This window comes from Capsella rubella, unplaced genomic scaffold (genome assembly GCF_000375325.1).
Source record: "Capsella rubella cultivar Monte Gargano unplaced genomic scaffold, Caprub1_0 scaffold_3, whole genome shotgun sequence".
Classification (NCBI taxonomy): domain Eukaryota; kingdom Viridiplantae; phylum Streptophyta; class Magnoliopsida; order Brassicales; family Brassicaceae; genus Capsella; species Capsella rubella.
The window spans coordinates 12,852,819-12,865,050 of record NW_006238921.1 but is presented as its reverse complement, the minus strand read 5'-3'; the positions used below and the strand labels follow the sequence as shown (position 1 = coordinate 12,865,050).

General features: G+C 30.6%; 1 protein-coding gene and 2 long non-coding RNA genes across 3 annotated transcripts; 2 read left to right on the top strand and 1 right to left on the bottom strand.

Moving 5' to 3' along the window:
- Positions 1 to 5,643: 5,643 nt before the first annotated feature.
- LOC17892564 (protein NUCLEAR FUSION DEFECTIVE 4) lies at positions 5,644 to 8,367 on the top strand. The gene is made up of 3 exons (XM_006296636.2): positions 5,644 to 6,113; positions 6,251 to 7,083; positions 7,694 to 8,367. Exons 1-3 carry the CDS (start codon positions 5,781 to 5,783, stop codon positions 8,163 to 8,165), a joined length of 1,638 nt encoding a protein of 545 aa, XP_006296698.1. The 5' UTR covers positions 5,644 to 5,780; the 3' UTR covers positions 8,166 to 8,367.
- A 508-nt stretch (positions 8,368 to 8,875) lies between these two features.
- On the bottom strand, positions 8,876 to 9,548 carry LOC111831660. The gene is made up of 2 exons (XR_002834780.1): positions 9,328 to 9,548; positions 8,876 to 9,025 (listed from the first exon to the last, which is right to left on the bottom strand). It is a non-coding gene; the product is annotated as an uncharacterized LOC111831660 (long non-coding RNA).
- A 791-nt stretch (positions 9,549 to 10,339) lies between these two features.
- LOC111831661 lies at positions 10,340 to 11,767 on the top strand. Its single transcript, XR_002834781.1, has 2 exons — positions 10,340 to 10,471; positions 11,473 to 11,767. It is a non-coding gene; the product is annotated as an uncharacterized LOC111831661 (long non-coding RNA).
- The last annotated feature ends 465 nt before the right edge of the window (positions 11,768 to 12,232 follow it).

The following is a 12,232-nucleotide window of genomic DNA, read 5'->3' as shown; positions in this document are numbered from 1 at the left end:
GTCTACTACTGTACTACTACACCTTCTTGTCTCAATCTTCTTCAACGTATGTGCGAAAGTGTTTCTTTAGAGGTTTGGTAGCTCGCAACAAAAAAAAAGAGAGATTCGTATCAATTTTTCTTTGTCTCTTTTTGGATTTACTTTCACGTTAATAAATTAAATATTTGAAAAAGTAAATAAAAGCTTTATATATTTTTGTCACGTTTGACTCGATCAAGCATTATAAGATTTGATTAGATGCGATTCACCATGTTTTAGTTTTATTTTACTGCAACATGATAATTTAAAAACTTAAGACGATAGAAACAAATTGCGTAATTAACCAGAGATGGTGGGTTAGTGGTTCTAGTCTAGTGGAAGAGTCGTTCTGTTGGTATAGGTCAGGGATCGATTCTCCTCAGACGCAGAACTGCTACTTTTACCTCTTTGGTCACATGGGTATGGGCCTCTTGCTTAATGCCCATTTGAAAAACTGGGGAGACCCTATCCGTGGGATTTACCCTGAGTAATCAAAAAAAAAAAAAAAAACAAATTGCGTAATTGTTAAATAGACAAGCATGAATCATATGGCTTTTGTAAAGTAGTGGTTGTTGGGGACATCATATGGCCACTTGCGTATTGCCAAGGCCACTTGTTTTGTAGATTGCCTTCAAATCAAAGTGAAGAAAGTAAACTATGTCCTTTTCATGTCCTACACTACACTCTATAAACTTGTAAATTTTATGGATTTAAGTAGAACAAATCAATTTGTACACTTGTTAAGTGATTTTTAATTTTATTGTTTATGAATGTTTTCTTTTTGTTAGTAGTATCATATTAATTAAACTGATCAAATAACTAAATCGGATGAACATTTTGTTTACGTAGCGTATTGTTCTAAATGTCTAAATTTAGAGATGGGTTTAAATGTTACTATTTGATCAACATTTGAAAGAATATTATATAGGTCTATAAACTTAAAAATGGGTTTAAAAATTTTTTTATTACACTAGTAAACCAATAATTTTCATGTATTGGTCGTAGGTTTTATGATTTATCTTTGGGTGTCATTCGGAAAAAAAATAGCATGGACTACAATAATGGACTGTTTCAAATTCAATGATTGCTTCTTATTCAAAATGTGATAAGCAAGTTGTGATAACTCCTCACGCTAATCAGATTAATGGTTCAAAGCATCTCTCTACTATTGATGATTGATAGATCGTTCTCATCAATCTTTTTCTCTGTTGCCTCCCTCACTTAATCTCTATATGAATAATCAAGTTATCGACACCACTGATATTTTTTTTTTTTTTTTTTCTAAGCTTATCTTTAGTGTTGAGTCTCCAATGCAATGAGGTGCTTGAATTACTTGCTTCTATTTGTGCTAGCTTTACCATTAGGTGAACTTAACTCTAAACGTTAGTAACTTTTCACGGGCAATTGCCAATAGATATATCAACGAAATGTGAGTATGTGACTAATGATCGATCAAACAACATATAACTCTATTTTTTTGTTATATTTTTTTTTAAAACAAATTGTTAATTGAATGAACCTCAGGCTGATATACAAGATGTAAAGTGTTTTTACTTTAATAAAACAAAACAAAACAAATAGTGATTTTTACTATACGACACTTGAGGAGGATAACTAATTTGTAAAACCTAAATCGATAAGAAGGCTCGATGCCACAAAACAAAAACTATCAGGCACAAGTTCATACTTACATAGTCATCACGAGGAACGACAGGTAGACAGCTTAGTTAAGTCTAGTCATTGTTATTCACCACAACTTCTGTTTCACAATGTAATATTTACATGAAGTAATCATCATATATACACCAACATTTTTCATGTTCAGCCACAAAACAAGGCCACCCACTTGTTTACTGTCTTCGCTTGTACTTGCATGTATGTAAGATATTTCCTTATGTCACTAATTCTTTAATTCTTAGACATTATCTCAGTTTTTTTTTTTAGTCATCTCTTTCAAATATTTTTCTTTTGTTTCGATTGGTTGGTTTAGAGATACTTTATAGTTATGAATTTCATATATAGAGAGTTGAAATAAATTAAAAAGGCAAAGAGAAGTTAGTTGCAACCAATGATTTGTATTTCCTCTTCATGCGGAATTGAAAAAACCCTAACAATGGGAAAGTAAAACATTATGCGACACATGATTGAGAATTTGAGATATATATTCAAGCCTTGGAGACGAGTTGTTCAAAGGTGCTAGTGATCGATGACCCTAGTCTCCGACCTAATGACCAACATTTTTTTAATCATAACTATGGGTTTAAATGGTTTAGTAGTAACTCTTAAGGATTTTATTTTTCTTGGTTTGATTTATACAAGTCACTACAGTAAAAGGTAAAATGAAGTTACATTTTTATTTCGACACATTTGATTCTGCATATGTCAAGCTTTAAAAAGATTTGATTCGATGGTGTGCGATATTATATTATCATTCTGTTTTTATCTCTTAATAAGTGTAACATGCCAACATGGTTATACAAATATTTAACGTTAAATAACCTCTAATGGCTTTTGGATACCATTGAAGGCCACTTGTTCTAATCTTGCCTTTAAATAATCAAATCAAAGTGAAGAATAAAACGATGTATTCGATAATTTTTTAATAATACTAATAGTTATTAGTTAACTGTTAACTTATATATTCTCTTTCCAAATTAGGAAAATAAACAAAGCTATTTACACTCTTTTTCCCCCAAATTGAATAATCATATTTTAGTCCTGTGGAACTGGACTGGAAGTAAGATAAGTTGTGTCTCAAACTTCTAAAAATGGTGGTTTGAATTGTGGTTATATATATAAAATGCTACTTAGCAACTTTTGTATCATATGAGAAGTGCTCATGTGACTTTCTTCAAAGCTTATGTTAACCAATAACATTCATCTATTTAGTCCTCGGTTTTATGATTTTTGTTGGGGTCTCATTCGGAAAAAGTAACAAAAAAATCGAATTATGTCATTTTAATTAGCGGTGGAGGCTGTCACAGACAGCCTGGAACTGATCAATGCTCGTACCAAAGAGATAAAGTGTTCAAAGTTCGAGTTTTGTCTTTATCGAATGTGATAAGCAAATTGTGATAACCACTCCCGCAAATCGAATCGATGGTTTCAAACAAATATCTATCTATCATCGATCAATGGTGCTATGGTTAGATAGAAAGAGAGTTGTCTTTATCAATCTATTTTTTTCTTTGTCCCCCATCATTTTTATAATTTAATCTTTTTCTTAAATTATATACTAATTCACAAGTTGCACGACAGTCACTATTATGTATGTTTTTATATTTACGTCTTTAATTATTATTATGTGTTTGCCGTATTTTATCAATTACTATTGCCTAAAGTATTTGACCATTTCAAGCCCATTGTTCTATTTCACCTTTTAAAACAAATAAATTGTGCTTCTTCTTTTAGGCGTATTACTCTAATTTGCTCAAAATAAAATATTCCAAATATATTTTTAATTCTGTTTTTATTTTTATTTATTATTTTTTATTTATTATTTATTGCAAATTATGTAAACATAATCACGATTTTACCCTTATAACTATTTTCTCAGGTCCTATTAGATTTATCATATAGTACAACATTTTTTTCTCTAACAGACGACACTTTTTTTTTCATACGTAAAATCACGAATAACTCTAGTTATATATTGTGTAAATTTTTTGGAAGCTTATCTATATGATTTAATATTAATTGTATTATCTAGACATCAAATCTCATATTTTTTTGGTGGAAAAAAATTATTAATTAAGTTAAAACTATTTTTTAGTTATCAAATTTACAAATTTTACAAATTTATTTTAAATTTATACTAATTTGTAAGCTTGAATTGTGATCCTTGTTTTCTTTTTGTCGTTAACAGGCATTGTTATCAAATTGATACGTCTGGTATTGGAATTATAAAACATTAACGCAACATATTTGGAATAGAAAAAAATTGATGAAATTTTATAGTTTCATGATCGTGATCGTGGGGTTGTCTAGCAAACTAGCTAGCTGTACCGATTCAACCCCAAATTTAAAGTCAATCTTTGTCTTAAGATATTTTGAAGACGACGGCAACATCGTGAATCTAGACAAAAATGGCAACATACATATTTTAATTTAAATAAAACAAGATGAATATGGACATATCTTTATATATTAAGTTATATGAATTTGGGTATAGAGCACGTTTTCTATAAAATGTTTTTATTGAAATTTATGCTATAAGAGTTACCTTGAAAGTTTATGGCAGAGTCTACAATAGTAAAACCTTTTTTATTTTTTTCAGAGAGGTCGAAGTTTGTATATTTTCTCATCTGATAATTTTAAGATTTTCTAAATTTTTTGTAAGTGAAACTCGAGTTAGGAGTTAGTATGTAGTAGGTGATAAATGGGATGTCTTTAAAAAGTATAATTCGGTAAATCCTTCAAAAATAAAATTAATTTCATCTTCAAAATTCAAAATAGAAACACTAAACCCTATCACCACCTAACAGGCTAACACTATACTATATCATAAATCTAAAATAATTAATCCAAAGCTAAACATTTAAATTTTAAACTCTTCAAATTTTATTTTTGTGTTTGTGATATTAAAAAAACCAAATATTTTGTGATATTTTTGGATCATCGAACTAATAATAGTATTTTTGAAAAAAAAAATAAAGTGTGGTTTTCCTAGAAATTTTTCTATAAAATCTGTACATTTCTTGTCAAAAGAAAGGAAATTTTTTTCAAAAACAAATCATGAAAAGGGTCAAATACAAACAAAAATCTTCCTAGGACCCAACGAATTTAATTGTTTATTTTTCATTCAAATACAAAAAAATGTATTAATCGGTATGAAAATTAATAATCACCTTTTTTTGTCAACAATAATTAAAAGAGTTATACAACAACAAAAAATTACATAAATTGCTTCTTTATCCATAAGAATACAAAACAAAAAACTAATAATAATTCGTCTTGTATACGAATCCCAATGTAAACTATACATATATCTTGATGTATCTAAAATTTTTGAACACTCAGACCATGAATGGTGACATTAAATGCGGAGTGTTTTTTGTTTCACACTATAATAACGCACATCTGTTATTATTCAATTCGATTTCTTTTCTTTTTTTGCATTTTGAAGGAAAAAAACTCAGATTTACCGAATTAACAAACATATAAAAGTATGAAACATTTTTAAAAACATAAATAGTATTTATCTAGCGGTCCAAAAACATTATAAATTACTTTTATCCCACAAATTTGTTTTTTTTAAATACCGTAGTTAAACCATAACGTATATTAAAACCGTTTTCCCCCAGTCAAATATATACCGTCAGCATTCGAACCCTCCTAATTTTCAGAACGGATCGGAACAATAACTAATAGAGATCCAACCGTATATTCCTAAAAGATACACAACTTGGTCACCTACTTTTATAAGCACTAAAGAAAAATACACATAAAAATGAGCACGCCGTATAATTTTAATATCCACGGTTTATACACCAACTTAAACCGTACATGTCGGTGTCGTACGCACCTTCCCTAGTCATTCCACATGTTAGAATAGATTATACAACTTGTGTTCTTCTTTACAAACTTTTGACAAATTTTTTTTTGTCAAAACCTACTTTATTACATAATATACAAAACACGCAAAGCATAAAAAGGACCTTTCCCTTTTCCTATATTTCTATAAAACCATCCCTACACGGTTCGGTTCCACGACTCATCCACACATTGATCTCTCTATCTATCTCTCTTTCATTATAACATTAATGGGTTTCCGAAGATCTTTCTCTTCTTCTTCCTCTCTAAAATGGCTTGGATTCGTGACAGCTGTTTGGGTTCAAGCCATCTCCGGAAACAACTACACTTTCTCTAACTACTCCGGTGCTCTCAAGTCTCTCATGAACCTAAACCAGCTCGAACTCAACAACTTATCCGTAGCTAAAGATGTCGGTAAAGCTTTTGGAATCCTCGCTGGTCTTGCTTCTGATCGTCTTCCTACTCCTGTCATACTTCTTATAGGTTGTTTCGAAGGTCTTCTTGGTTATGGTGTACAATGGCTTGTTGTTAGCCGCACTATTCAACCAATCTCTTATTGGCAGGTTTGTTAAATACTAAAAAATCTTCAACTTTCTTGAAAACCAAATCAAGATTCAAGAATTAACTTCTTTTTTGAAAATCTTGAACTTTCTTGAAACCAAATCAAGAATTACTTATTTTTCTTGATTTTTTTTTTCAGATGTGTATATTCCTCTGTATGGGAGGGAACAGTACAACGTGGATGAACACGGCGGTGTTAGTGACTTGTATACGCAACTTCAGACGAAACCGTGGTCCTGTCTCAGGGATTTTGAAAGGATACGTTGGTTTAAGTACTGCTATATTCACTGATCTATGTACTGCTCTGTTCTCGAACGATCCGGCGTCGTTTTTGGTTTTGTTAGCGGTAGTGCCTTTTGCTGTATGTCTCACTGCTGTGTTCTTTCTCCGGGAGATCCCACCGGCTTCTTCAGCGGAAGAGGAGAATGAAGAGACTCGTTACTTCACTGTGTTCAACATTGTGGCCGTCGTTGTTGCTGTGTACCTTCAGTCTTACGACATCATTGGAATCAAAACAGGAGTATTCTCTGTTGCTTTCGCCTCTATACTTCTCTTCTTATTAGCTTCTCCAATAGCTATACCTTTCCACTCATTCATCAAAAGCTTGAACCATGGACAACAAGATGACTTAGAAGGACGGATTCAAGAACCGTTGCTCAGATCAGAGATCACGGCCGTGGAGAAAGAAGTAGTTGTTGTAGCTGCTGCTCAAGAGGAGGTTGGGATGGAGAAGAAGAGACCGGTGTTAGGAGAAGACCATACTATAATGGAAGCAATAATGACAGTTGACTTTTGGGTGCTTTTTGTGTCCTTCTTGTGTGGTGTAGGAACTGGTTTAGCTGTGATGAACAATATGGGTCAGATTGGTCTTGCCCTTGGTTACACAAATGTTTCAATCTTTGTCTCCATGACTAGTATTTGGGGTTTCTTCGGTCGCATTCTCTCCGGTACTCTCTCCGAATACTTCCTCAAGTAAGTTCTCCATTTTAACTCTCTATCCTTTTTTTTTTACCATTCACTTTTTGATCCGCTCCTCGGCTCGAACAGTGAAAAGCCGACAAAAGATAATGCACATTTGTCGGCTTTTCATTGTTCGTTGCGAAAAATGGAGCGGACTACCAAGCTAATGCACGTTTTTTTGCCCATAGTTTACTACTATTCAATCCATAGCTCTGTGTCGTTCTGAACGATGCTACTATTGAAAATATCAATTCTAAAATCTAACATTAATTAATAATATTCATTACAAAGCTGTAACGTGACGTGTATAAATTTCATTCTCATATATGGAAATGCAAAATTCAATGCGTTTCTAGATTTGCATATAATTTGTTTTCCTTGAATGAATGAATTTTCTCTTATAAAGAAAAGGGATCTTTTAGAATTTTCTGGTTGATTCATTTAACTAGTTTTTGTTCTTTTTCATACTTTGGACCAGACTAATTGATTTCTCTTCACGTGCCCACTTTAATTTCTTTTCCTTATTTTGGATTCTTTATAACATTTTTTTGTTTTATAAAAAAGGTTATGTAACTTTTACTAACCAATGTAATGTAAATTTGTTAATCTTTTAATCTTATAGGAAAGCTGGAACACCAAGACCATTATGGAACGCAGCCTCTCAAATCCTTATGGCCGTAGGATATATACTAATGGCTTTAGCCGTGCCTAATTCACTTTACATCGGTTCAATGGTGGTTGGTGTTTGTTACGGTGTTCGTCTAGCTATTACCGTGCCAACAGCATCTGAACTCTTTGGTCTTAAGTACTACGGTCTCATCTACAACATCTTAGTACTTAACTTGCCACTTGGCTCGTTCCTCTTCTCGGGTCTCCTAGCTGGCTTCCTCTACGATGCAGAGGCCACACCAACACCTGGTGGAGGCAACACGTGCGTAGGAGCTCATTGTTACCGTCTCATATTCATTGTCATGGCATTAGCTTCTGTTGTTGGAGTTGGTTTGGATCTTGTGTTGGCTTATAGGACTAAGGAGATTTACGCTAAGATTCACGCTAGCAAAAAATCCAAGAAATCTGGTGGTAGCCTTAGTTAATTAAGGATATTGTAGATCATTCGTCACGTTTTCATATGCATTTTTTTTTTAGACATGATACAATATCGAATTCAAGATATTGTTGAACTAAGATTTCAAGTACACAAGATCATTGTTGTAGAAGGATCGTCCAATGTAATTTATTTCAAGATTTTGTTCAGAATTATATATAAATGAATTGATATTTTGATGTTATGAATTCCACATATTTTCTATCATTTTCTTCAGTTACAAATAAGATATGTTATGAAACATATTATACGAAATTAATTTCCAACATTTTCACAATCTTTTGTATCCTAAAATTTGATGAGAGGAGATATGATTGTTAGGATCGGCCAGGACCATAGTTCTGGATACTCAGCCACGACAGGTGAGGCTTTATTGTACCAAGACTAGAAAATGATCGAAGAAGTATACAATAAGACAACAATGGAATTAGAAAATATATATATGATGGTAAAATTATATTATTCAAATCATATAAAATGAGAAACAAATGAAAAAGCTAGTATTTCCTCCGTTTTATTTTTATACCTAATATTTAACGTTTTTTTAACAAGTGTGAAAATATTTAAAATGATACTTAGGCTATGAATGGATACTGTTTTCGAATTTCAGTTTTTGGTTTTTGGTTATTGAGAAACATAACGTACAAAAACTAAAAACTAGATTCTCTAAATTGTAGGAAACTTAAAAATCTAAAATCATGAATAAAAGATTATAATAAAATAGTTTTACTAAATTTTAAGAAATCCAAAAATTAAAAATTCACTAAACATTCAAGACCTAAACGTAAAGAGTAGATATATCTTTTTCTCTAAACATTGCTTTCTTGAAACATCCCTTTAGCCGCTGTCCTGCAAAATCCATTGCCACCAAAAGACACCATGTCAAGACACACATTACATAGTGTATAAGTTATAACAAACTGTACACACATTATATAGTAAGCATGTACATTACAATGGTTCTATGTAGGTCAATTGGCTAAACTGCCTTTTATATAAAGAACGATCTAGAGTTCGATTCCAGATGATTAATATTTTTTCTTTCTGCCCTATAGTACAATGGCTAAATTTCTCTTTGAAATCAAAATTTCGAACATTTCATTATTACATAGTAAGCATTTTCAAAGGACATAAAACATTATTATGCATACCGAATTGGCCGCTTGTAGCATTTGTTAACAATACAATCGTTAATGCATTGTTTCACTTCGACGTAATATATTTGGCATGAATAATCGCATCTCACTTCACAATCTCCAAATGATTCACTCATTGCTGGTAATGGCATCATCGCCAGTGCCATCATCATCATCAACAACATACACTTCTTTCTCATGATCTCTTTTTTATTTTGTGTGGTATAGTTTTTTTTTTTTTTTTTTCTCTTGTTGATTTATTTTACTGACTATTACTACTATACCAATCCTCTATTTATAGCTGTTAACCTTCTCTCCATTATTGGAAACATATCGCCATTTTTGACTATGTAACTGTTACATAGTTAATAAATTCTTAAGAAAATCAAAGGTGATCAAGTTTATTTAATAATTAATACTACTAGATGTGTTCTTTATTAATCTATTATCTAGGAATATCTCTTTTTTCCTTTGTTCCAAAAGATATATTTATTTATGCAGATTTAATTAGTTATTGATGATGAATTTTAAATTTCAAAAATAGAAAATAAGATTTTATTGATTTAAACTTATAGAAAACTGTAAATCAGAAAACAATGCATTTATAATCATATCAAAGGTGATCAAGTTTATTTAATAATTAATACTACTAGATGTTTTCTTTATTATTCTGTTATCTAGGAATATATATATTTTTTCAAAAGATATATTTTTTAACTTACATATGCAGTTTTAGTTAGTAACTGATGATAAATTTTAAATTTCAAAAATAGGAAATAAAATCCTATTGATTAAAAAATTGTAAATCAGAAAACAATGCATTTATATCAGATTTTAATACATTTTTGCTTAATTAATGTAAAAAAATTAGAAAGTTGATTAATTAGAAACCGAATGAATATTAATTAGTGTCGGCCAATAAAGTATATTATTATATCGTTTGACCCTCTTTAAAAAGAAAACTATTTAATTAATTTTTCTATTTTTGAAAAAAAAATCAAACGATGATGATGAGATGGTGGTTACTTGAGAAGCCGGAGAGTCTCCGGTTAGTTGTTTGCTGGAGTGTTTTCCAATACGCTGATCATTCAGCCTCTGTTTCCCAAACTTTCTTCATTTTCCCATACGTAACAAATTTCAATACATTTCTTATTAACAGGTATTTATGGATAAATTTTATGTAAGTCTTATATATTATGGGGAAATTGAAAAAAAAAAGACATATTTGCAAAACTTTGTTCATTTGTACCTTTTTTTTTCTTCTAATTGTCAATTTTGACTAAACTACTACTACTCACATATAAATCAAATTCTAAGCGTTTTTAAAATGTGAAGATTAGAAAATAATTATAATAATTCATTATGAATCTATATCTGAAGTATATGCTTTTCATTTTTTTTTTTGAAAATAATAGTTTTTTCATAGACGATTTTTGTTCTTAAATATTTAGAAAATATTTAGAATATTTTTTCTTATTTCTAAAAAGTTTAGATAATGTATTTTACCATTTTTGCATGTTCTGAAAATTTTAAATTATTTATTCTTCTACCAATTTGTACATATTCTACAAATTTTAGAATTGAAACATGTTTCTAAACCTGTTCCATTTAATAAGAAATGATATATATATGTCCATAATTAAAGTCAGAATTTTGACGGTCACCTTTGCATCACTTCTTATTAAAATAACGGCTAATTAATTTGTTGAAACTCGAATATATATATATATATGACGATAATTAAAGTCAGAGAATTTTGAGGGTCACATATACACACATATATATGACGATGCATATACGTACCACAACGCCACGCCCCTGACCTGACGCCCATATATAAAAGAACCATCCATAACACTTTCTTCTCATCAATCCTTTCCATTACATATCCCAAACTCACAATTGGTAGTAGAAAAAGAAAAAAAGAATGTTTTGGAGAAAGTTTTGTTCGAAAGTTTCGAAATGGTTTGATTCTGCAAAGAACATGGTTCATAACTTTGTCTCCTCTTCGTTTGCCAAGCTTCGTAGTTTCTTTGTTGCTGTTCTTACTAAGCTTCGCGACTTCTTTGTCGCTGTCTTTACTAAGCTTCGTGACTTCTTTGTTGCTGTCTTTACTAAGCTTCGTGACTTCTTTGTTACGGTTATTGCTAACGTTCGCAGCTTCTTCGATCTTGTGAAAACATTGTATCGCATTCTTCAGAATTTGCAAAAGCTACTCAGCCTACTAAACTACGTGTTGGATACCTTTGAGAGTGAGATGGTGCTTCGTAGCAAATTGTCTCGTGGTCTCAATATCTTTAATCTATTTGTTGAGTTGGTAATTATCTTTGAAAGAATGGTCAAAGCTAAATATGCTTTAATGATCTAGTTTATAATGATCTAGTATCTCGTTTGTATTATTTGTTTTTGTTTTTAAGTCATTTTATGAATAATAAATTTAATATTGCAGCAGCTATATTGTTTCATATAATTGATAATCGATTTTTTTTTTATTTCCAAACTTTAACTACTAGCTTTCAACATATATCCGATCATATAAGATATTTTCTTTGCAAAAACCGGGTATTTTAACTTCCTAAGATATCCCCAATAAGGATGCTCTATAGTCTACATATTAAATATTTTTTTAATAAAGATTTTCTTAAGTCTATGTATTAATAATAATAAAATTACAATTTTACTATTTCAAAATTAATAAAATTGTATGATAATAATATGTAATTTTGTAAATTTCTAGCTAAATAAATGCTAACTGTTATACCAATCACATATCATCATCATCATCATATATTAATATATGATAGCATGCTGCTCATGCTGCATATTATTAATGCTCTACTATAAGTTGTGCCAATCATGCTCTCTGTAAAGTGTCATTCTAATTTCTCACCATCATTGTTTCTTTCAAGTTTCAACTCAA